Source organism: Pimephales promelas, chromosome 25 (assembly GCF_988280905.1).
Source record: "Pimephales promelas chromosome 25, fPimPro1.hap1.1, whole genome shotgun sequence".
Taxonomy (NCBI): Eukaryota; Metazoa; Chordata; class Actinopteri; order Cypriniformes; family Leuciscidae; genus Pimephales; species Pimephales promelas.
In genome coordinates, this window is record NC_142793.1 from 7,240,748 (window position 1) to 7,264,839 (window position 24,092).

A 24,092-nucleotide genomic window follows, 5' to 3' on the forward strand; every position below is an offset into this window, starting at 1 on the left:
GATGACAGGGGCACAGAGGAACACGGTGAGGCCAGAGGGAGTGAGGGCTGACGGGTGACTGGAGAGAGTGAGGAGTGACATGACGGGGCGGAGCCAAGGGAAGGAAATCCAAAGGTGAAGGGAGGATGACGAGGGAGCGAGGGGAATTCGGAGGACAGAGGAAGCCTGGCCGAGCTGGTGGACTGTGGGACCATGGAGGAGCTGAGGGAGGTATGAGCCACGGAGGAGCCACTGGGACCGGGGGCCGAGGAAGTGTCCATGTGGAGGAGTTGGGAGGCGAAAACCGGGGATCCCACGACCAGGCTGGGTCAGGGGAGCTGGCAGACGGAAGGGCTGATGGCTGCGTGACGGGAGGAGGTGGGAGAGGGAGGCTGGGTGGGATCCTGGTCTCGGGCTCTGGCTGGACGGTCTCTGGCGCAGGCTGGACGGTCTCGGGCGCATGCTGGACGGTCTCGGGCTCAGGCTGGACGGTCTCTGGCGCAGGCTGGACGGTCTCTGGCGCAGGCTGGACGGTCTCTGGCGCAGGCTGGACGGTCTCGGGCTCAGGCTGGACGGTCTCTGGCGCAGGCTGGACGGTCTCTGGCGCAGGCTGGACGGTCTCGGGCGCAGGCTGGACGGTCTCGGGCGCTGGCCGGACGGTCTCGGGCGCTGGCCGGACGGTCTCGGGCGCAGGCCGGACGGTCTCGGGCGCTGGCAGGACGGTCTCGGGCGGTGGCCGGACGGTCTCGGGCGGTGGCCGGACGGTCTCTGGCGCAGGCCGGACGGTCTCTGGCGCAGGCCGGACGGTCTCGGGCGCAGGCCGGACGGTCTCGGGCTCTGGCCGGACGGTCTCGGGCTCTGGCCGGACGGTCTCGGGCGCAGGCCGGACGGTCTCGGGCGCAGGCCGGACGGTCTCTGGCGCTGGCCGGACGGTCTCTGGCGCAGGCTGGACGGTCTCGGGCGCAGGCTGGACGGTCTCTGGCGCAGGCTGGACGGTCTCGGGCGCAGGCTGGACGGTCTCGGGCGCAGGCTGGACGGTCTCGGGCGCAGGCTGGACGGTCTCAGGCGCAGGCTGGACGGTCTCGGGCGCTGGCTGGACGGTCTCGGGCGCTGGCTGGACGGTCTCGGGCGCTGGCTGGACGGTCTCGGGCGCTGGCTGGACGGTCTCGGGCGCAGGCTGGACGGTCTCGGGCGGTGGCTGGACGGTCTCGGGCGGTGGCTGGACGGTCTCTGGCGCAGGCTGGACGGTCTCGGGCGCTGGCTGGACGGTCTCGGGCTCTGGCTGGACGGTCTCGGGCGCTGGCTGGACGGTCTCGGGCGCAGGCTGGACGGTCTCGGGCGCTGGCTGGACGGTCTAGGGCTCTGGCTGGACGGTCTCGGGCGCAGGCTGGACGGTCTCGGGCTCTGGCTGGACGGTCTCAGGCGCAGGCTGGACGGTCTCGGGCTCTGGCTGGACGGTCTCAGGCGCTGGCTGGACGGGGCTGGACGGAACCAGCGAAGAGGAGAGCTTGGGCTCGGCGGGGCTGGACGGAACCAGTGGAGAGGAGATCTCGGGCTCGGGAGGGCTGGACGGAACCAGCGAAGAGAAAGTCTCGAGCGTTGGAGTGGGGCTGGTGCCGTCATCGATGGTGAAGGGAGATCCGCAGGACACCAGCACCCACTCCACATATGCTGCAAAACTCCCCGGGGGACCGTTCCCGGACAACTGCGCTCTGGTGGCGGTGTTGAGGCCAGCATAAAGAAAGCTGCAGAGGCTGTCGTCCGGGAAGGTTGTGGCTGGAATGAGGGAGAGGAAATCCGTCAAATGGTCCTCCAGGGACCGGTCCTCCTGCTCCAGGCAAAGCAGTCGAACCGCCACGAAGGAATCCATGGTTTGGTGGTCGGTCGATCTGTCACGGGGTGTGGTGAAGGAGTTCAGGAGTGCAGGCAGAAGGAGTCTGGATAAACACGAAGATATTGGATTTATTTCCAAATACAGGCAGAAAGACAGGGTTTTACCGGGAAACATACACATAAAAACAACATAACAACAAACATCCATAGACAACGACCGACAAAGACAGAATGAAACTGAGGGAACTAAATACACAGAGGAATCAGACCTAATGGGGTGAAAACAGGTGAAACAGATGAAACAGGACGCTGAACGGGAGGCTGATGAGGGAGTGAGTTCAGGTGTGCAGACGAGAGGATCATGGGAAGTGTAGTTGTCACAGGTCGAGGGGAGGAACGCTCGGGTGACCAACCACCCCCCCTCTAACTGAGTCACCACCGTGAGGAGCCGACACCACAGGCACACAACAGAGGACCCGGAGACAGAGATAAATTTCAAAGGAGTAACAATCTTTATTAAGCCAAAGGTTTCTCACAGTTCAAGAGACTCTCGTCGATGTATGATGATGGAGCAGGGGGGTTGAAGCTTACTTCTCCCCAGCGGTGCTGCAGACTTCCAGACCCAAGAGAAAGTATGTCGGGTAAGGATTCTTCACGGTACAAAGTACTCTCGTTGGTGCACAGTAATGAAGCAGTGGATTAGAAGCTTACTCTTCCCCAGCGGTGCTGCAGACTTCCAGACTCAGACAGTAAGTATGGCGGGTAAGGATTCTTCACAGTACAGAGTACTCTCGTTGGTGCACGATAATAAAGCAGTGGATTAAAAGCTTACTTTTCCCCCAGCGGTGCTGCAGACTTCCAGACTCAGACAGTAAGTATGGCAGGTAAGGATTCTTCACAGTACAGAGTACTCTCGTTGGTGCACGATAATAAAGCAGTGGATTAAAAGCTTACTTTTCCCCCAGCGGTGCTGCAGACTTCCAGACTCGGACAGTAAGTATGGCGGGTAAGGATTCTTCACAGTACAGAGTACTCTCGTTGGTGCACGATAATAAAACAGTGGATTAAAAGCTTCCTTTTCCCCCAGCGGTGCTGCAGACTTCCAGACTCAGACAGTAAGTATGGCGGGTAAGGATTCTTCACAGTACAGAGTACTCTCGTTGGTGCACGATAATAAAGCAGTGGATTAAAAGCTTACTTTTTCCCCAGCGGTGCTGCAGACTTCCAGACTCAGACGGTAAGTATGGCAGGTAAGGATTCTTCACAGTACAGGGTACTCTCGTGGGTGCACGGTAATGAAGCAGTGGATTAAACGATTACTTTATCAGCGTTGCTGTATACTTCTGGGCTCAAACAGTAAGTAGAACAGGTGAGGATATTCACAGTACTCTCTCTTCAGTTCACAATAGGGGGACAGTGAGTCATAAAGTTACTTTACCAGTGGTGCTGTATGCTTCTGGGCTCAAACAGCAAGTAGAACAGGTGTGGATCTTCACAGTACAAAGTACTCTCTCCTCAGTTCACAGTAGGGCAACAGTGGGTTAAACGATTACTTTATCAGCGTTGCTGTATACTTCTGGGCTCAAACAGTAAGTAGAACAGGTGAGGATATTCACAGTACACAGTACTCTCTCTTCAGTTCACAATAGGGAGACAGTGAGTCATAAGGTTACTTTACCAGTGGTGCTGTATGCTTCTGGGCTCAAACAGCAAGTAGAACAGGTGTGGATCTTCACAGTACAAAGTACTCTCTCCTCAGTTCACAGTAGGGCGACAGTGGGTTAAACGATTACTTTATCAGCGTTGCTGTATACTTCTGGGCTCAAACAGTAAGTAGAACAGGTGAGGATAGTCACAGTACACAGTACTCTCTCTTCAGTTCACAATAGGGGGACAGTGAGTCATAAAGTTACTTTACCAGTGGTGCTGTATGCTTCTGGGCTCAAACAGCAAGTAGAACAGGTGGAGATCTTCACAGTACAAAGTATTCTCTCCTCAGTTCACAGTAGGGCGACAGTGGGTTAAACGATTACTTTATCAGCGTTGCTGTATACTTCTGGGCTCAAACAGCAAGTAGAACAGGTGAGGATAGTCACAGTACACAGTACTCTCTCTTCAGTTCACAATGGGGAGACAGTGAGTCATAAGGTTACTTTACCAGTGGTGCTGTATACTTCTAGGCTCAAACAGCAAGTAGAACAGGTGGGGATCTTCACAGTACAAAGTACTCTCTCTTCAGTTCACTGTATCACTCTGGGCTTCTGACGGGGGCAGATATAATAACCTTCCACGAACGTGTAAGCATGGATGGGGGCCACTTCTCAACAAAGACACAGCACACTTGTGTTCACTTCAATTCCACAGCAATAAATCAATGTGTATCAATAAGGCAAAAGCACTGCAATTCACTCACACGATAGGGTTGGACAGAGGCCCCACTCCGGCCGTTGCGCTCGTTTACAGGGTTTTCACTTTTAATTCCTCCTCATCACACTCTGAAACACATAGCTCCTCCAACAGTCAGATCCACATTCACTGTATCCTCTTCAAGTGGTTCAAATGTTCATAAGATGAAAACAATTCACTTATCTTTCCTCTCTCCTTCCACAGCACAGATCCAGCCCTAGCTCGGTCCAGCAGTCTTCCCACAAACGATCAATCTGACCCAGCAAACTCGAATGGGCGATCTCCACACTCCAACGATTTTTCCAAGGAAGCCTGTATCCAGCACTGCCCAGAGTCAACCCTTTGGAATCTTGACACACTGTACACCCACCAACCGCGCTCCAAACACTCTCTAAATGCTCCTTTTATATTGTGGCTTATGAAACAGGGAGTCTGTGTGAGTGCCGCTCCTCTCTCTCTCACACCTGCAATGCATTAGCGCTAATCAGTACGGGCATGTTTCCATCACACCCGGAACCGTAGTGGAGTGTTGCACCCAATATGTTCCCTTAGGAAACTCAGGACTATCAAGAAGGTTCCGTTTACTGAGCGATTTTGTCACCCGTGACATCCCCCCTTGCCAATCGGTTCCAGTCCCTGGAACTGGCGTCCCTCAATTCCATTCGCCGTACCTCTCAGGTGGTTGTCCTCGGGTGTTCCGTTGAGATCGTCGGGGTGGCGAGGGCAGAGCCGCTCTGGCTTCAACCTCAGGGTCCCTCGGGACCACAGCCCACCCTATCATAGGTGCATCTAAGGCGGGTGGTGCGCTTGGGGCCTCAGCCGCTAGTTGCGGGTAGTTCGGACAGGGACGGAGCAGGTTTCGATGGAGCACCCGTATTGGTCCGGGCTTCCCTTCGGGCCGTAAAGAGTAGACGGGGGCATCAGGGCCTTGTCGTTGTTCCACCACATATGGCGTCGACTCCCAGCGGGCACTGAGCTTCCCTTTCCCTGGGCGCCGGTTGTCCCATACCAGCACTCGCTCCCCAGGTAACAAAGGGGCCTCTCGGGCAGTCCGGTCGTATAGTCTCTTATTCTTGGTGGCTGCTGCACTCAGATGGTCTGAGACTCGTCGGTAGGCATTGAGCAGTTGGTGGTGGTGCCGATTTACCCAGTCAGTGGTACTATACCCTCTTTCCACAGCCTCGGTCCCCATGAGCAAGTCCACAGGCAAGCGGAGATGGCGCCCAAACATAAGGTAGGAAGGAGCATAACCGGTGACACTGTGCACACTGTTGTTGTATGCTTGTAACAGCGAGGGAAGACTCTCGGCCCATTGGCCCTGTTGTTCACTCTCTAGGGTCCCCAGCAACCCCAGCAAGGTCTGGTTGAATCTTTCGCACCCTCCGTTACCCTGAGGGTGGTATGAGGTCGTATGGGTCTTTCGGCAGCCATAGAGGCGGCTCAGCTCTTGGATGACCCGGGACTCGAAATTTGAACCTTGGTCCGAGTGTAGGGTTTCTGGGCAGCCAAAAGGTTGTATCACTGTTCTCCAAAGGGCATTGGCTGTGGTCACTGCCGTTTGATCGACGGTGGGGACAGCCCAGGCATATTTAGTAAATAGGTCGGTCATGACCAAAATATTCTGGAATCGGTCTGTTGGTCGACCCAGAGTCAGGAAATCTATTCCTACGATATGCAGAGGTGCTTTCGGTCGCAGGGGGACCAATGGGGCCCGGACTTCCTTCCTGCGTTTGAACAATGTACACCGTGGGCAGCTCTGAACAAATTCCTCAACTTTCTTTTCCATCCTAGGCCAGTGGAAATACCTCCTCAGCAGGGACAGTGTCCTCTCTTGGCCCTGATGGCCAGTATGGGTGTGATAGGCATTCAACAGCTCCGAAACTTGGCCCTCTGGTACAACAACTTGGTGTACAGTCTCCTGTGTGCGGGGATCCCGCCTTGAACGACAAATTACTCCTTCTCGGAGTTGCAGCCTCTTCCACTGTCTCAGAAGCTGTCGTACCCCCACCGTCTGAGACCGTCTTTCCTCTGCCCTCGGCATGTTTCCCTGTCGGAGGTACAACAGGAGCTGACCCAAATCTGCATCTCTCTGCTGCAGCTCTCTCCACCGTCCGGGGTCCCACCCCCAACTAGATGGAACAGACTCCGGGGCCCCGGGAGCTTCCACCACGGCCACCAGCAACTCATCTTCGGTACCAAGGGCACCGAGGGGTGCTTGATCGTCTCTCTGGGTGGCTGGGAGTCTGGACAGGGCATCTGCATTTACGTGCTCTCTGCCGGGACGATATTTTAGCTGGTAATCATAATTTGCTAGCTGTGCCACCCAGCGCTGCTCCACTGCCCCCAATTTAGCGGATTGCAAGTGTACTAAGGGATTGTTGTCTGTAATCACCGTTACCTTGGCTCCCCACAAGTAGTCTTTAAACTTCTCCGTCATGGCCCACTTCATCGCCAGTAGTTCGATTTTAAAGGAGCTATAGTTTGCAGCGTTTCGTTCGGCGGGATGTAAACTTCGACTTGCGTAAGCTATCACTCTCTCCACTCCTTGATGCTCTTGGGCCAGCACGGCCCCCAATCCTGCATTGCTGGCGTCAGTGTACAGGAGAAACGGCTGGGTGAAATCTGCATAGGCTAAGATTGGGGCCTTCAGGAGTTCCTGTTTAAGGTTCTGGAAAGCGGTCTCACAGGTGGAATCCCAGTGTACTGAGGGGGAGCCTTTACCACGGGCACGTCCAGTGCCAGCCAAGAGTTGGTTCAGTGGCTTAGCAAGCCCAGAGAATCCCTTTATAAAGCGACGATAATATCCCACAAAGCCCAGGAACGACCGCACCTGTCTTACTGTCCGGGGTGGCTCCCATCCTTGGACCGCCGCCACCTTCTCTGGGTCCGGGGAGATCCCTACAGCACTGACACGATGTCCCAAGAACTGCACCTCTTTCCGCAGTAACTGGCATTTTTCCGGCCTAAGCTTCAGCCCATATTTCTCCATGGCCCTGAAAACTCCTTCCAGATGATGCAGGTGAGTGTGGAAATCAGGGGAGAAGACGATCACATCGTCTAGGTAGACCAGCGTTGAGTCGACTAATTGTCCTCCTAGGCAGCGCTGCATCAGGCGTTGGAAAGTCGCAGGAGCGTTGCACAGACCGAACGGCATACGGTCCCATTCAAATAACCCAAACGGGGTGGTGAAAGCTGTCTTCTCCCTATCTCGGTCATCCACCTGCACCTGCCAGTATCCACTTGCCAGGTCCAATGTGGAGTACCATGCCGCTTGGGTAAGACTGGTGAGTGAGTCTTCAATCCGTGGCAACGGGAATGCATCTTTCTTCGTTACACTGTTAAGTTTGCGATAGTCGACGCAAAACCTCCAGGCTCCCGTCTTCTTCTGCACCAGAACGATGGGCGCAGCCCAAGGACTACTGCTTTCTCGGATGATCCCTCCCTCCAGCATACCTTTCAACAGGGTGCGGACCTCGGTATAAAGAGTGGGGGGCACCGGACGGTACCGCTCTCGACTAGGCGTCGCCTCACCAGTGGGTATTTGATGCTTCACCACCCCTGTGCAGCCATAGTCCTCTTCATGTTTTGAAAACACATGTTGCCACTTCCTCAAAAGCTCCTGAAGCTGTACCACTTGCTCCTCTTCCAGATTCTCACCCTTCAGGGACTCTCCCATCAGATGGGTCGGCATCCCTCCTCCAACCGAACCCAGTTCTACCTCGACAGGGCGGACGGCAACTTCCACCACCGCAGGGCTCACCTGTCTGAAGCAGACAGCTTGGTGCTCGTGCACCTGGGCAGGACGTACCGAGGAAACTCGGGCCAGACGTTGGTGTCGACGAAGGAGCACTGGGTAAGGATTTGTGTTCCGTACTTTTACTGAGACTCGCCCCCGATGGACAACCGCCAGTCCGTGAGCCACCTCAACTGGCTGACAATCTTCGTGAGGCTCTACCAGGACACAGGTGCCTGACCCACGGGGTCTTGCGGGTACTCGGACCCAAAGAACGGTCTCACTCTGAGCTGGGATGGACAGAGCATACCTACAGGCAACTCGACCGATGTCTTCCCTCTCTTCTATGCGATTAGCTGCGTGCACTCTTTTACAATCGGCCAGAATTCGGTCCCATTCCTGTTTTGCCGGTGACGGAGACATCCGAGCCGGCGGCCCCCGAAACAATTCTTCCCAGCAATCCAGTATAACGTTCATCCCTAAAAGTGCTCGATGATTTCCCAAGCAATGATCTCGGACAATAACTACCCCTTTTTGTTGGACGGGGACCCCTTGGACAAGAAAGTCTACCACGATGTACCCTGTGTAGGGGATGTCCAAACCATTGGCCCCCCGTAGGGTCAGCCTGGAAGCTTCAGTTGCTTGGAGCCGATGATCTGCGAACAACTCCTGGGCCAGGCTCTCCGAGAATAGCGTAACTTGAGACCCTGTGTCAACCAAACAGTCTATCGTGACTCCATTAGCTTGAACCTCCACGGTAGGGCAATGACCCACCCAGTCATCTCGTGCAACAGGAACAGAAAGAGGGTCACACAAAGGGGTCCCGGCCACTTGACCCACAGTGGCCGGTGGGACTAAAAACCCCCTTGAGAACCCCGACGAAGCCCACACTGGCGACTGATATGTCCAGGATCTCCACAATTTATACAAATGGGCCTTCCTTGGTCGTCCCACTGGAACCGGGGGCCCACAGGACGTAGGGGGCGGCGCAGAGGACCTCGCCCTTCCTCTGAATACGACCTCTCTCGCCCCACTGCTCCGCCTTCAACTCGTCCTCGACGAAGCTCACCCAGCAAGTTCCGGGATAATTCCGCCATCTGTCCCTTGACATCCTCCAACAGTTCGGCCCTCAGTTTCTGCTTCCAATCGCTCGGTTCGACAGGCGCAGGTCCACTGGAACTACTTGCTGCCACACAGACTGGTGTGCGAGTTACCTCTCCCTGGTCCAGTTCTAACGCCAAGGCCTCTTGTCGCAGAGCCTCAAAGGTCATAGTGGGGTCTCGTCGAAGCTGGAGTCGTATGCCCTGACGTACTGGCCCTTCACGCAGCCCCAAGACGAATTGATCTCGTAACAAGTCATCCCCTTCACCCAGTCCATGATCCGGTCGCCCCTTCAGCCAGCCAAACTGCTCCCGCAACTTCAAGGAATATGCTCGCAGTGTCTGCGTAGGCCCCTGTTTATAGTTAAAGAACTGGGCACGAAGAGTGGCCACTGGGGTGGAGTCTCCATATAATCCGAACAAGAAATCGAAGATAGTTTTTGCGGTAGCACGTGTGGCTTCCGATGCGGCCAGAACTTCCCTTTTGGCTTCTCCTTCCAGCGACCCCAACACAAACTGGACTCTCTGTGCTGCACTCAGTCCCTGTAGTCCAGCCAGATACTCCGTCTGCGCCTTCCAATCCTGTAAGCTTAACTCCGATCCCGGTCCTCCATAGCGCTGCGCCCAGGGAGCTCCCATGAAGATCGGCATGACTTGAGGACGAGCCGCAGGTGCCTCTTCGTCCGCCATCGCGTACCTGTGGCCGCTACAACTCACGGTGTGTACCCTGCCGACTACGCCACTTTTGATGTCACAGGTCGAGGGGAGGAACGCTCGGGTGACCAACCACCCCCCCTCTAACTGAGTCACCACCGTGAGGAGCCGACACCACAGGCACACAACAGAGGACCCGGAGACAGAGATAAATTTCAAAGGAGTAACAATCTTTATTAAGCCAAAGGTTTCTCACAGTTCAAGAGACTCTCGTCGATGTATGATGATGGAGCAGGGGGGTTGAAGCTTACTTCTCCCCAGCGGTGCTGCAGACTTCCAGACCCAAGAGAAAGTATGTCGGGTAAGGATTCTTCACGGTACAAAGTACTCTCGTTGGTGCACAGTAATGAAGCAGTGGATTAGAAGCTTACTCTTCCCCAGCGGTGCTGCAGACTTCCAGACTCAGACAGTAAGTATGGCGGGTAAGGATTCTTCACAGTACAGAGTACTCTCGTTGGTGCACGATAATAAAGCAGTGGATTAAAAGCTTACTTTTCCCCCAGCGGTGCTGCAGACTTCCAGACTCAGACAGTAAGTATGGCAGGTAAGGATTCTTCACAGTACAGAGTACTCTCGTTGGTGCACGATAATAAAGCAGTGGATTAAAAGCTTACTTTTCCCCCAGCGGTGCTGCAGACTTCCAGACTCGGACAGTAAGTATGGCGGGTAAGGATTCTTCACAGTACAGAGTACTCTCGTTGGTGCACGATAATAAAACAGTGGATTAAAAGCTTCCTTTTCCCCCAGCGGTGCTGCAGACTTCCAGACTCAGACAGTAAGTATGGCGGGTAAGGATTCTTCACAGTACAGAGTACTCTCGTTGGTGCACGATAATAAAGCAGTGGATTAAAAGCTTACTTTTTCCCCAGCGGTGCTGCAGACTTCCAGACTCAGACGGTAAGTATGGCAGGTAAGGATTCTTCACAGTACAGGGTACTCTCGTGGGTGCACGGTAATGAAGCAGTGGATTAAACGATTACTTTATCAGCGTTGCTGTATACTTCTGGGCTCAAACAGTAAGTAGAACAGGTGAGGATATTCACAGTACTCTCTCTTCAGTTCACAATAGGGGGACAGTGAGTCATAAAGTTACTTTACCAGTGGTGCTGTATGCTTCTGGGCTCAAACAGCAAGTAGAACAGGTGTGGATCTTCACAGTACAAAGTACTCTCTCCTCAGTTCACAGTAGGGCAACAGTGGGTTAAACGATTACTTTATCAGCGTTGCTGTATACTTCTGGGCTCAAACAGTAAGTAGAACAGGTGAGGATATTCACAGTACACAGTACTCTCTCTTCAGTTCACAATAGGGAGACAGTGAGTCATAAGGTTACTTTACCAGTGGTGCTGTATGCTTCTGGGCTCAAACAGCAAGTAGAACAGGTGTGGATCTTCACAGTACAAAGTACTCTCTCCTCAGTTCACAGTAGGGCGACAGTGGGTTAAACGATTACTTTATCAGCGTTGCTGTATACTTCTGGGCTCAAACAGTAAGTAGAACAGGTGAGGATAGTCACAGTACACAGTACTCTCTCTTCAGTTCACAATAGGGGGACAGTGAGTCATAAAGTTACTTTACCAGTGGTGCTGTATGCTTCTGGGCTCAAACAGCAAGTAGAACAGGTGGAGATCTTCACAGTACAAAGTATTCTCTCCTCAGTTCACAGTAGGGCGACAGTGGGTTAAACGATTACTTTATCAGCGTTGCTGTATACTTCTGGGCTCAAACAGCAAGTAGAACAGGTGAGGATAGTCACAGTACACAGTACTCTCTCTTCAGTTCACAATGGGGAGACAGTGAGTCATAAGGTTACTTTACCAGTGGTGCTGTATACTTCTAGGCTCAAACAGCAAGTAGAACAGGTGGGGATCTTCACAGTACAAAGTACTCTCTCTTCAGTTCACTGTATCACTCTGGGCTTCTGACGGGGGCAGATATAATAACCTTCCACGAACGTGTAAGCATGGATGGGGGCCACTTCTCAACAAAGACACAGCACACTTGTGTTCACTTCAATTCCACAGCAATAAATCAATGTGTATCAATAAGGCAAAAGCACTGCAATTCACTCACACGATAGGGTTGGACAGAGGCCCCACTCCGGCCGTTGCGCTCGTTTACAGGGTTTTCACTTTTAATTCCTCCTCATCACACTCTGAAACACATAGCTCCTCCAACAGTCAGATCCACATTCACTGTATCCTCTTCAAGTGGTTCAAATGTTCATAAGATGAAAACAATTCACTTATCTTTCCTCTCTCCTTCCACAGCACAGATCCAGCCCTAGCTCGGTCCAGCAGTCTTCCCACAAACGATCAATCTGACCCAGCAAACTCGAATGGGCGATCTCCACACTCCAACGATTTTTCCAAGGAAGCCTGTATCCAGCACTGCCCAGAGTCAACCCTTTGGAATCTTGACACACTGTACACCCACCAACCGCGCTCCAAACACTCTCTAAATGCTCCTTTTATATTGTGGCTTATGAAACAGGGAGTCTGTGTGAGTGCCGCTCCTCTCTCTCTCACACCTGCAATGCATTAGCGCTAATCAGTACGGGCATGTTTCCATCACACCCGGAACCGTAGTGGAGTGTTGCACCCAATATGTTCCCTTAGGAAACTCAGGACTATCAAGAAGGTTCCGTTTACTGAGCGATTTTGTCACCCGTGACATAGTGCAGGAGACGCAGACAGGATGGTCCAGACGCAGACTGTGACAATTTGTTTACTAGCAGTGTATGAAAGGTTTTACTGGATGGATGTGTGGATACAGATCATCGGTGCAAGTGCGCCACATACACATTTAGCTCGTGTGGGTGTATTATGGTTACAGTAAATGTTTTGTAAAGATTTAATGCGTTATGGCAACCCCTTACTGCACAAATTATGCCGGTCTTCCTGGATTTCATGATAAACATTAAAAAGCCAGTCAAACCAGCACACTCGTCCCTCGCAATACAACCATAGACGGTAAAAGAAATTCAACTACCATCCGCTTTAGTGGCTCACCGGAAGCCTTAAAGGCACACCATGCAAGATTTGTACCATAATATAACAGCTTCAAAGTTGTTTCAGTGGTAAACAAAGTCATAATTGTGCGAATCATCCTGGTAGTAAAGCTTGGTTGGGACAGCGCCGCAAAAAAAAGTTTGAGAGCGGCGCCCCTGACAAATCTCGCGAGAATCACAAAATGCTTTACGGTAACAACGTCACACACATCAACAACAACATATGAAGCCACTTGCACGCATCCACGAAAACTCGGTCAGACTCAGAAATGTCCAGAAAAAGGAAAAGAGAATCGGACCGCGTTTCATTATGTCAAATGAAACCATAACAGCCAATGTTATGAAATAATGCGACGTACATTTAACTTTATTGATGTCATCTGACATTTTTAATGAAATTATATTATTAATGAAATTATATATTATAAATGTAAAGTAACTGATTATAAGCCCAATTTTAGACTTTTTGTGTTGATTTAAAATTAATGTATGACTCTCTTGGTTTATCTCCCAATAAGAAAGCTGCTAAAACTACTTTGTTACTCAAAAGAAATTATAGTTTCATTGTAAATTACCTCCTGATTGTCTGAACATTATTATTTATTTACGTATTTCCAGTTATTTATTAATAATTACTTCTATTCATGTTGTGTATTTGTAGTTTGTTTTGTGAATTGATTTTATTAGACTACACCTAATCTACTGCTTTTATTACTTTCAGTTTACTGTTATTTGTATTTTATTTTATTGTGCTTGATGTATCCCCTGTATTTTTTGTTCAGTAAATAAAAAAATAAATAAAATAACCTAACAAACCAGCAGTTAGACATTTACGTCAAAAATAAGGTTGATAGTTTCACTAAAGAACTGAAAGAGATCTACAAGTTAGCCATTGCAGGTAACTAGTTTAGAATATGTGGTGAAAATATTCAATTTGTAAAGACTGTGATGCAGCTATTGTGAAAGGTAACGTTACTCCCCAATCTTACACTTAAATACTTCGTCATGTTTTCCCGACACAGTGGTGGTCATGCTGCTCCCACACGCGACTTCAGTGGATGTGGTGTTTTCACCCACCGTCCTGTACTTCGATGGTTTCATAATCTTTCTTTTGGGTCGGTTCATCTTTGATTAAAGACGAAAAAGGAACATCAGATATAAACTGAAGGACGGACACTCAACGAACTCACTATCTCTCACTCTCTTGGTATTTGGTGGATCGCATCAGGTGCATACCGCCACCTACTGTACCGTAAAATGCAACCTCATGGCTTCGCGTACTTATAAAAGGTAAATAAATTAATTTAATAAATAAAAGAAGTTATTCTATTATATATATCCTACCTGGCTTTCTGGGGATCGAGTCCAAAAATAAAAAGGCTTATATGCCTTCTGCATGTTTGCATACAGAGATGACGTTTTGTGGGCGGAGCCCAACTAGTGACAGTTTGAAGTGTTAAGGGCCTTTCACACAGGACGCGGAATGCGCTGCGCTTGCCGCTCTGTTCAGCGTTGCCCTTCAGATACAACGTGATTTGAGCATGACTTGATCTGACTTGATATGAATATTATATATATTATATATATATATATATATATATATAAACATCGAAATCAACACACAATGACAAATCATGAGCTCAGTTCTTTTTAGAATAAAACATTTTTTCGAACACTAAAGCTGACACAAAGGAACAAATTATATATATAAATATATTTTAAACACACCTGACATGCCAACTTGAATGGAGATATTTCTCCATGACACAGCTTTTCTGGTGATGTCCCTATACGACCTCAAACTTGTATCATAAAGCTGGGGAAATTCCGACACACACAGTACTAGCCGTTCGTCCATTTTGATTTCCGTGTTTGTTAACTGAAATTAACGTTAGCCTATGTCGGGATAATAAATAGAAGGACGAATCAAAGTAGGGGCTAGAGAAGCTAGCTCTTTCGGATCTTTACCACATATATTAACTTTAGTTTGCCAAAATTTCACGCCCTTTCCTGCTTACTAAGTCCTTCTCTAACGTTATATGATTTCGCAGCTTCCATGTGTTTTCTATGTGGTTTAGCTGCTATTAGTGTAACAATCTGTTAAGTAACGTTAACAAAAACAGTGCAATCCATGATGTTGTTTACATCCGAGTGCCTCCATAATGGCCGAGCATATAGGGTTAGTAACGTTAGCAAGAATTGTGTCTTTATGACATGCGAGAAAATAAATAATATGAGAGAAAAAAGTTTGAGAGAAAAAGTTATCACATAGCAAAAAAAAAAATGAGAGAAAAAAATCATACCAATATCAAAAAAGAATAATATTTTAATATTTAATAATATTTTTATAAAAAGTATTTTCTCATATAAAATAAAATATATAAATTTGAATTTTTTTAAATTTGAAGAAATTATTTCGAAAAAGTACTTTGAAAAAGAAAAACTCAAATATATATATATATTTTTGATATCATTGTGAAAAAATTTCTCTCTTAAAAAATTTTTTCTCGCAAAACGCTTTTATTTGCTCTATTCTTGCTCTAGTGTCAGGATTTTGCTTTAGCTGTGAAAGTTGTGTCATGGCATGGGCGGGGCCACGTTCCTATTGGCCAGTAGGAGGAGCATAATCTTTTTTTGGGAGAACTGAATCGTTACACTATTGTTTCTTCACCTAGATGCCCTCTGCCCTAGTTGACACTCCAATGTGTGGGTAAGATGATAACACTCAACTCAATGGGTAGCTGGCTGAGCAAGTTCAGCATCACTGAAGATTCAACATTAAAAAAACACTCATAGCTTTTCGAACGAGGGAACCCATGTGCCGCTAACATCCGAGTTGTACTACAAAGTGACATCATAACTTCGACACTCTACACTCGAACATTCTCCGATTCAGAAATCAAAAAGCCTATCTAAAGATCGAAGTTGATTTTAACATTTAACTTATATATTTTTTATCTTTAAAGAAATGTAATGATTAAACATGTAAACAATATAAATTTTTTTTCTATGTCCGAATCACAGCAAACTCATAGTCGCAAATGTTTAATTGGCTTTATGCCCAGCTGCACTACTTCCTGAACTTCAGCCAGCTCCTTGGCCGTTTCTCAATACCAAGTACGCAGACTTCGGACTTGCGTCCTTGGTAGTTCAGACTTGCAAGTTCGACTCCGGAGAACGAACTCCCGAGGATGCGAGGACGCAAGTCCGGTTCTTCTGCAAATGGAACAGAGCGTACTTGATCGCGTCACTCAGCACGCTCTACTCTATATTTTAGGCAACAATAAAACGAAATTTGCTACAACTCTGCATCTTTTCGTCAACAATAAGACGAAATATGTTATAAAACACCCCTCTGACTCTTCATTAACAAAAAACAACATAGCCTAATAGCCTAATGGCCATGTGGTTCAGGCAACGCGATTCTCTTCACTGCATTTTAACAAAATGAACATGATCTTTTTGTTTTCATTTTAAAAATATGAAACATTGGAATTTTATTGACATTTATCAAACAGAGACAGGGTTATGTCATTTTATTTTATTGTTCATATAGTGAAGACAATATAAAAAAAATAGCCATGAAACCTTGAGACTAGACTAGACAGATCAGAGCCGGCGGCAAACGTCAGAAGCACTAGCCGAGGATAAGCTGTTTCAGTCGGGGTTGATCTCGCTGAGTGTCCGCTGAAGGCTTGGATGTCAGAACTCCGAAAACGTCAGATGCATTTTACAATATAAGCGCTATCTTTATAAATAAACTACAGATTTGAGATTTAAACAACCACATTCTCGCCTGAAACACTCTTAAAATTACATTTCATGACGCAATAACAGTAGTATTTTGATATTTCGCGGATTTTCTCCTCTCCCATTTACGCTTGCTGGTTGGTGCGAGGTGCATTCTGGGTTACCTGGCTATCTCAAGTCCACACAAGTCACCTCTCGATGCATCCTCGGTAAACGGGGCGGATCAAGAACACATCCGGGGATTTGAAGTGAACTTGGCTAGATGCGAACTTTGAATTGGAACAGTACTTCGGCAGCGACTGATGACGTTTCACAAGTCCACAAGAACACAAGTACAGACAAGTACGCATATTGAGAAACGGCTCTTGTTTCCTGTCTGCCATTATTGGCCAAATTGATTAATTCAGGTGTGTCTGATTATTGTTGCCATGACTACTGAGGTCAGGTACACCTGAATTAATCAATTTGGCCAATAATGGCAGACAGGAAACAAGGAGCTGGCTGAAGTTCAGGAAGTAGCTGGGCATAAAGCCCATTAATGGTGACCTACTGTCTAATTCTACTAACGTTTTAATTGTATTAACTTTCGTATCTTTCATTTTTGGATTTTAGGCCCAGTACAGTGTAAGTTACGCAATCTTCGTAATTTACTGTATTACACTCGTGGATACAATTATTAGGTAAGTTTCATTCGCCTTTCGATTGTTGTCCTTTCGATTCATGTTTCATCACTAAATTAGTTTTTATGTTTTTATAATTATTCCTAAAAATATACATTTGGAGTAAGAAATCAATAGTTTTTTGTAATGCTTTTAGTTGTGTGGTGTACTACCCTGCTGGAAAAAACAGCAAAATAGACCAGCATGGTAATTCTGCTAGTCTATTCATTTTTTATAGCAGGGATATAGCTATAAGGTCTTCACAGACCTTAATGTAAAGATATATTGAATTTACAAAGAAGAAAATGTCATGTGAATACGAAATAACTTGACCGCGTATTGGGTCAGCTGTTGCCGCCATATTAGCTGTGGAAATAGTAACGTTAGCCTGCACAGAAATGAGAGTAAATGGGAAAGCTGCAACTTATTTTAACTCTTATGTTACATCTCTCCACCGATTCTAACAGTTTCTATCTGTGTGGAGTATATAAATGTCTTAGATTTTCTTACAATTGCTTTGAATCTGTACCTTTAATACGAAAAATAGTATTTGTATAAGGAATTATGATTGTATACACTTGTCATGTCTATTAATTTGGCTAGCGGAGGCCTCCATAATGTAATATAGGTTAGTGTAAATGAAGTGAAATACATTTTTGGCTTGATGGTTTTAAATTGTATCCCGCACACGACGGACACATTTTTACCTCCAGTTGCTATGAGAGTAATGGAGAAGTTTCCACTACTATGGTCCAGCAGACAACGCGCAGTCCAATTATTTCTAGTTTTATCTAAAATAATGGGTTGTGGTGTTTTATTATAAAAATGAAGTTATCTTTGTTTTCTCTTTATCTTCCACAGTCATGGGCAAATTCATGAGAGAACTACAATATATGACATGGAAAGGGGGAAGAAAGTTGATCAAGTGCTTGCAGAAACATAGGCTGCTTGCACCAAAGATGAAGTGCCCTGTTTGTAGGACCCATATGAAAATGTCAAAAACAGGCTCTACAAAAATTCGTTATAGGTGGTAAGTGTAAATGTATCTGTAAATAATTTGCAAGTTTATTTTTAGTCATTTTTCGTGTTTGTTTTTGAATGGGTCATTTTGTGGCAAGTCTGAATTAAGATGAAAGCCAAAATAAGCAAATCATAATAGTAACCCAGTGTTTTTGTAAAGTATACAGATCAGACATAACAAGGACGAATTGGTTACACTGGTTAAAAAATGAGCAGTGTGAAGCATAAAATAAGATAACTCGGGACCCCTGGGTTTACAATTAACTAGCGTAAACTATCAACTATGCATGATTGCTACGTTTGCTAAGGATATGAAATTAAAATCACTTTGAGATATCTTTTATACTTCCTTAGCTACTCTTGTGGCAAATATTCATTTTAACCATCACTGCGCAAGAGATACTCGGTGTCAAATCAGTAAAAATAGAAGTATTTAATGATGCAAGAATAAAGGGTTCAATCCAGTACACAGAGTTATCCTTGCAAATGAGTGACACACAGAAGACATACATACCAGTGCAATCTTTATACTGTTCTTTCCAAAGCTATTTTCTATAGGCCTTGCCTCTTAGTAATTTTCCACAAACAAAATGAGACAAATACTAGTTTAGATTTATCCCTAACTAACCCCTTTAGCCCCTCTTGCCTAGATGACCTCTGACCTGGTCAGTCTTCTGGTGCTTCGCTCCATACCTTCCTAGGCATGCATGAAAGAAAGACAAGTCTCCTCTTTCTTATTCCTTCACAGATGACAAAACCAAATGACATTCCTTCACCATTCTATTGAAAGAAAAAATTATATATACAGTATATATATATATATATATATATATATAGAGAGAGAGAGAGAGAGAGAGAGAGAGAGAGAGAGAGAGAGAGAGAGAGAGAGAGAGAGAGAGAGAGAGAGAGGTCCCATTAGAAACACATGTAGAAACAAAAATTCCCACAACACTACAAGCACGCCAACTTGGGGAAATTTCTTTGTGACATTCACAAAGGAATGTGCTGTGCAGTTATTTATATATAAAGGAACAGAATGCATTTCCAGTTTAATTTTTTTTAACAGACTTCACAGAGAAGATGTAGATTATAGTTACATACTACATAGTACTGGATGACATGCACATAATTTAAAAGGATTATATGCAAATGATATCTCAAATAAACATACTTTATTGCAATTAGTGTGTCATTTCTATTTTTGTTCCTTTTAATCATTAAGAAATTTCATGGTTTAGTTGACAATTTGTTTAAACTTTCCACAGGAGATGTAGAAGAAGATGCCATAAGGAAATTTCCAAATCTATTAGGACAGGTTCCATCTTTGAGGGATCGCACATGGAAATTTCAGAATGGCTGAAGATAATGCTAAAGTAAGTTTGTTTGTTTGTATAAATAATTATATATTGTGTGCAAATGTGAAAATATTGAGTGTATTATTTGTCATTGGTTTCTCATTTTAATTTAAGTTCATTTCAGTTATTGTATCCCAGAAACATAAGACACACAACTAGGGGTGGCTCAGTGGGTAGCACTGTTTCCTCAGATCAATAAGATGCCTATAGGTCGGATTAACTTTCTGTATGAAGTTTGCATGTTCTCCCTGTGTCAGGGTTTACTCTGGTTTTCTCACACAGGAAAAAAAAATGCAGGTTGGGTAAAGTAGAGATACCAAATTTCCCCTCACGCAACATTTGTATCAATCAACTTGTGTGGATTACTTGTGTATGGTTTAACCGGTTCTCGCCATGCATTCTGCATGAGCCATAGATGTTGGGATAACATTAAAAATAAACAAACATGCAACTACAATCAATGGATATATTGTGTAATGTAGCATCATTTTATTTGTGTTTCATTAATTTTCATGAAGTCAAACGTAAATTACACCCCAAAAAGAAAATTCTGTCATTATTTACTCACCTTGTTTCAAACCTGTATAAATTTCTTTCTTCTGCTGAACACAAAGATGACATTATTTGGAGTATTTTCAGTAACCAAACAGATCCAATCCCACATTTACAGAAATAGTAGGTAAAACAAATACTATGTGAATCAACATGAAATGAGATCTGTTTTGTTAATGAATTTTAACACTCTTTTTTTAATTTTCACTTTCTCTCAAGGTCTCAGGAAAAGACATGTTGACTTGATTGAGGAAGGGACTGCTAGAAGTAGTACATCAATCACAAGAGTGTATAAAACTCTTCGCCAATGCTGTGTCACTGCAATTAAAAGACTTCAGAGAAGAAAGAAGATGAGAATTGGTGGAACACATGCCTTTGTTGTCATTGACGAAAGTAAATTCCGCCACAAAAGAAAGGTACAACATTGAATGGCAGATGCTGTTGAGATTACTATCAAGGTTGAAAATATGTTAAGATATTCAAGTAAAAATAATATAATTATATATGTAATATCGCTGTATTATTTTTATTTTACTATGTGTAGTACAACCGTGGACGCTTCGGAAGAACATGGCGAAGGAAACATTCCTGGGTCTTTGGAATGCTGGAGGTGCAAGGAACATCTAGAAAACCAGTACTGAAGTTGGTCAAACATCGCTGAACAAATAATCTGCTACCCATCATATGAAAGTATGTAGTACCTGGGAGTAAAATTCTGAGTGATTGCTGGAGGGCATACAACAGCTTGCCACAGCATGGATACATTCATTATCAGGTTAACCACCAACGATACTTCATCCATCCACAGTCAGGTGCCCACACCCAGCACATGGAACGTGCATGGCGCACATATAAAGAGAACATATACAGATTCAGGGGAAACCTCACCAAACAGTCACTGAAAACAAATCTTTGTTTAATTGAGTGGAACTACTGGCTTGGTAAGAACCACAGACATGGACCCATTGGTCGCTTAATTCATGATATTAAAAAAGTATATATATATATGATTTTAAAGACAACTAAAAAAGAGAGAGTGGTCATTTTGTGTTCAGTTATTTTTGTAATGTTGGATGTTATTAAACTTTTATATAATTAAAAATGTTGATTCTTTTATAAGTGTAAACTGTGTAAACAGTTTAAACTTTAATTTTTGAAGTAATTTTGTCCTTTAATAAAATAGTGATTTTTTGGTTGTAATTAAATATTATTAAACAGACTCTGTTCAATTGTTATTGTTGGTGTTGTGCTTTTTTAATTATTTTCTTTATATATATATATATATATATATATATATATATATTATAGTTCTTATTTGTAATAACACAGAAATAACTGTAACGTTTTCTCATATTTGGTAACAAATATTTAATTGATTAAATATTTATGATTTAATTGATAAGAGTACATTAAATATTAATAAATAATACTTAAACATTAATAAATGTTGAAAAATTATATATATATGTAACATATACATAAATAACATATAATTCACGTTATTTAATGAATTTGCTAATGTTTACTAATACAACCCCATTGTAAGTGTTACCAAATAAGAGCTCTTCATTCACTGCACACACTGGAGAAACACACATCTTAAAGCTTGTTGATCTAACGGAGGAAATGCCTGAGATTACACACACACTATTTGACCCAACGTGTGAAACTGGAATGACCTTAAACACACGATGAACCAACAATGATAGAGTGAAAAACCAGTCTAACTTTCACTAATGGTTGGGCTCAACTACGACGACTGAAGTAATGTGAAAATGCTTTATATCTGACGCTTTCACTCTTAAAGTTCACTAGCGTTTATTCATATCCTCAGGAAAAGAAGAAACCCATGAATGATGGCGAGAGAAAGCACAAATACTCTGATCTCTCTAAAATATTGGTTCTTCTGCTGCTCTGCAAGCCTGTTTTCTGTCAGAAATGTAAATCTGTGTTGCTGACTGACTGAAATCACACACAATGTTCATTAAAGGAAACTAGTTTCATAATCAACATTAACCTTTTGAAACGTGAACAGATTTGGTGAATCGTTCATCGGAGGGAAATAAATCTCTCGTTTCATTAAAATATCTCAGTTTTAATCTCATATCAAGCGCGTCTCCCCTGGAGTTCTTACTCGAACCCGATCAGCCAATCAAAGAAAGAAAGGGCTGCAAAACAGCCAATCAGAAAACAGCACTATTGTATCTGGGTAAGATTTAACGCAACAACCAATGAAAATAAAGCATGTCCTGAGTCTCTCATCATCTCCTGTTTTAATCTTACAACTAACTCACAACTTGACTGACACAAACAATCACAACTTGACTGCGGTTAGAGAATGATTCCCAGATAATTATCATCAGTTTATCACGAGTGTGTGTAAATTAGCCAACAGTTTTACAGCCTGTTCACTGACAACACCTGCTCAGAACAAGTAGTCTAGGCTAGTCATATTCATTCATTCATTCATTCAACTTTATTTGTCCCCAGGGGGAAATTTGAAGGCACATTACAGTAGCTTACATAAGCACATTGCACAACCAACACTACACAGCACATATCATTAAAAAACTAAAACCTGAAGAAATCATTAACTCCTATTAAAGTTCAAGTTCATAAGCTGGACGGCCCTCGGGATGAAGGTTATTTACAGTATCACATGATGACTGACACACTGTCATGAAACACACATTCCTGCGACCCCTAACTTATATCTAGTTTAGCACTAAATCATTGTGATGCTTATTTATTAAGTGATGTAATATTCATAGTGCACTTTTTACTAATACAGGTGTAACTGAAATATTCTACAATTATTTAATAAATATAGCTCTGTTATAGCATTTCACTGATCTTTATTATAATATTTTATGTTCAAGAGATTATATATCCTGCTGTACTTTTTAATTTACTTTGTATTTATTTTGCAGTGTACACAGATAGTATATTAAAGTGTTCTTGATTTCAGAGTGTGTCTTAACATTTATATTTAATTATTTTTGCACTTTTAATATACTATTTTGAAAACTGAATAAAACAGCTTTATAATAAAAAAAAATCTAATGAGCTGAAATATGAAAGTACATTTTAAGTGAACTGTAAATAAATACACTTAAATACACTAAATGTACTAGAAGTGGTTCCATTTTAGCACAATTTAATATATTAAATAAAATATATTGCAAATAGCTTACAATTGTAAAAGTTGTTTCAAAATAATACATTTAATACACACTCAGTACAGTATCATTTAAATATATTAAGTATGTCCAGAAAAGACATCTGGGAAGACAGATGATGAAGTTTACAATCATCATCAAATGAATATCAAGAACCTGAAATGGAAACTGGATCCGGCAGAACCTTAAAGAAAACTTCCAAACCTGCATTAAACAATTCCACCTTATTTCTTTAGTTTCTTCTCCACATAATCAAGCACACTAGCGAGTCAACAAGCTGAACAACATGTGCTAACGTTTGAGTAAAGGCAGAAACACAAGAACACAATAATTCCCACATGAGACGACATGATCTTACCGGGAATCAGACTGAAGACTGAAGACGCTGCTCGTCAGGAGATGATGGTGTTTATGAGCTGCTCTGCTTCTTTTATTAACTCCAGAAACACCAAAAAAAGATGCATTAAACATCATTTACAGTTAATGCACACACAACCGCATCAGCAATCAGCAAACCACACTACACAATATACAACCATTAACAAAAGCACAAGTGTTATACAGAGGAGAATGTAAATAGCCATTAATACAGTGTAAAACAATATTAAAATGTTGTCATACTGTAAGTTTATCATATTATGATTATGTTTTAAGGGTAAAATAAAGACAAAATATTATAGCAAGTTTTTCTACTGAAAACAAACTCGCTACATCTTTATTTGCAGTTTCATTCCAAGTCAAGCCGAGTAGAAATGTATTTCTAGTTGGTTGTTGGCATCCTTCTGTCTTTGAGAGACAATGG

The 24,092-nt window shown here is 44.6% G+C and overlaps 2 protein-coding genes across 2 annotated transcripts; one reads left to right on the forward strand and one right to left on the reverse strand.

Moving 5' to 3' along the window:
• Positions 1-8,805: 8,805 nt before the first annotated feature.
• Positions 8,806-12,429, reverse strand: LOC148964996 (uncharacterized). The gene is made up of 2 exons (XM_089127366.1): positions 11,839-12,429; positions 8,806-11,742 (listed from the first exon to the last, which is right to left on the reverse strand). Exon 2 carries the CDS (start codon positions 9,739-9,741, stop codon positions 8,806-8,808), a length of 936 nt encoding a protein of 311 aa, XP_088983492.1. The 5' UTR covers positions 9,742-11,742; positions 11,839-12,429.
• On the forward strand, positions 10,060-22,077 carry LOC148964997 (uncharacterized). Its single transcript, XM_089127367.1, is given in 5 exon segments — positions 10,060-10,082; positions 19,470-19,566; positions 20,309-20,527; positions 20,656-21,105; positions 21,946-22,077. Coding segments are annotated over 5 exon segments (921 nt in total).
• The last annotated feature ends 2,015 nt before the right edge of the window (positions 22,078-24,092 follow it).

What these genes read in the sequence shown, in the direction of transcription:
- LOC148964996 (XM_089127366.1), bottom strand. Translation starts at nt 9,741, where the DNA reads ATGGCGGACGAAGAGGCACCTGCGGCTCGTCCTCAAGTCATGCCGATC.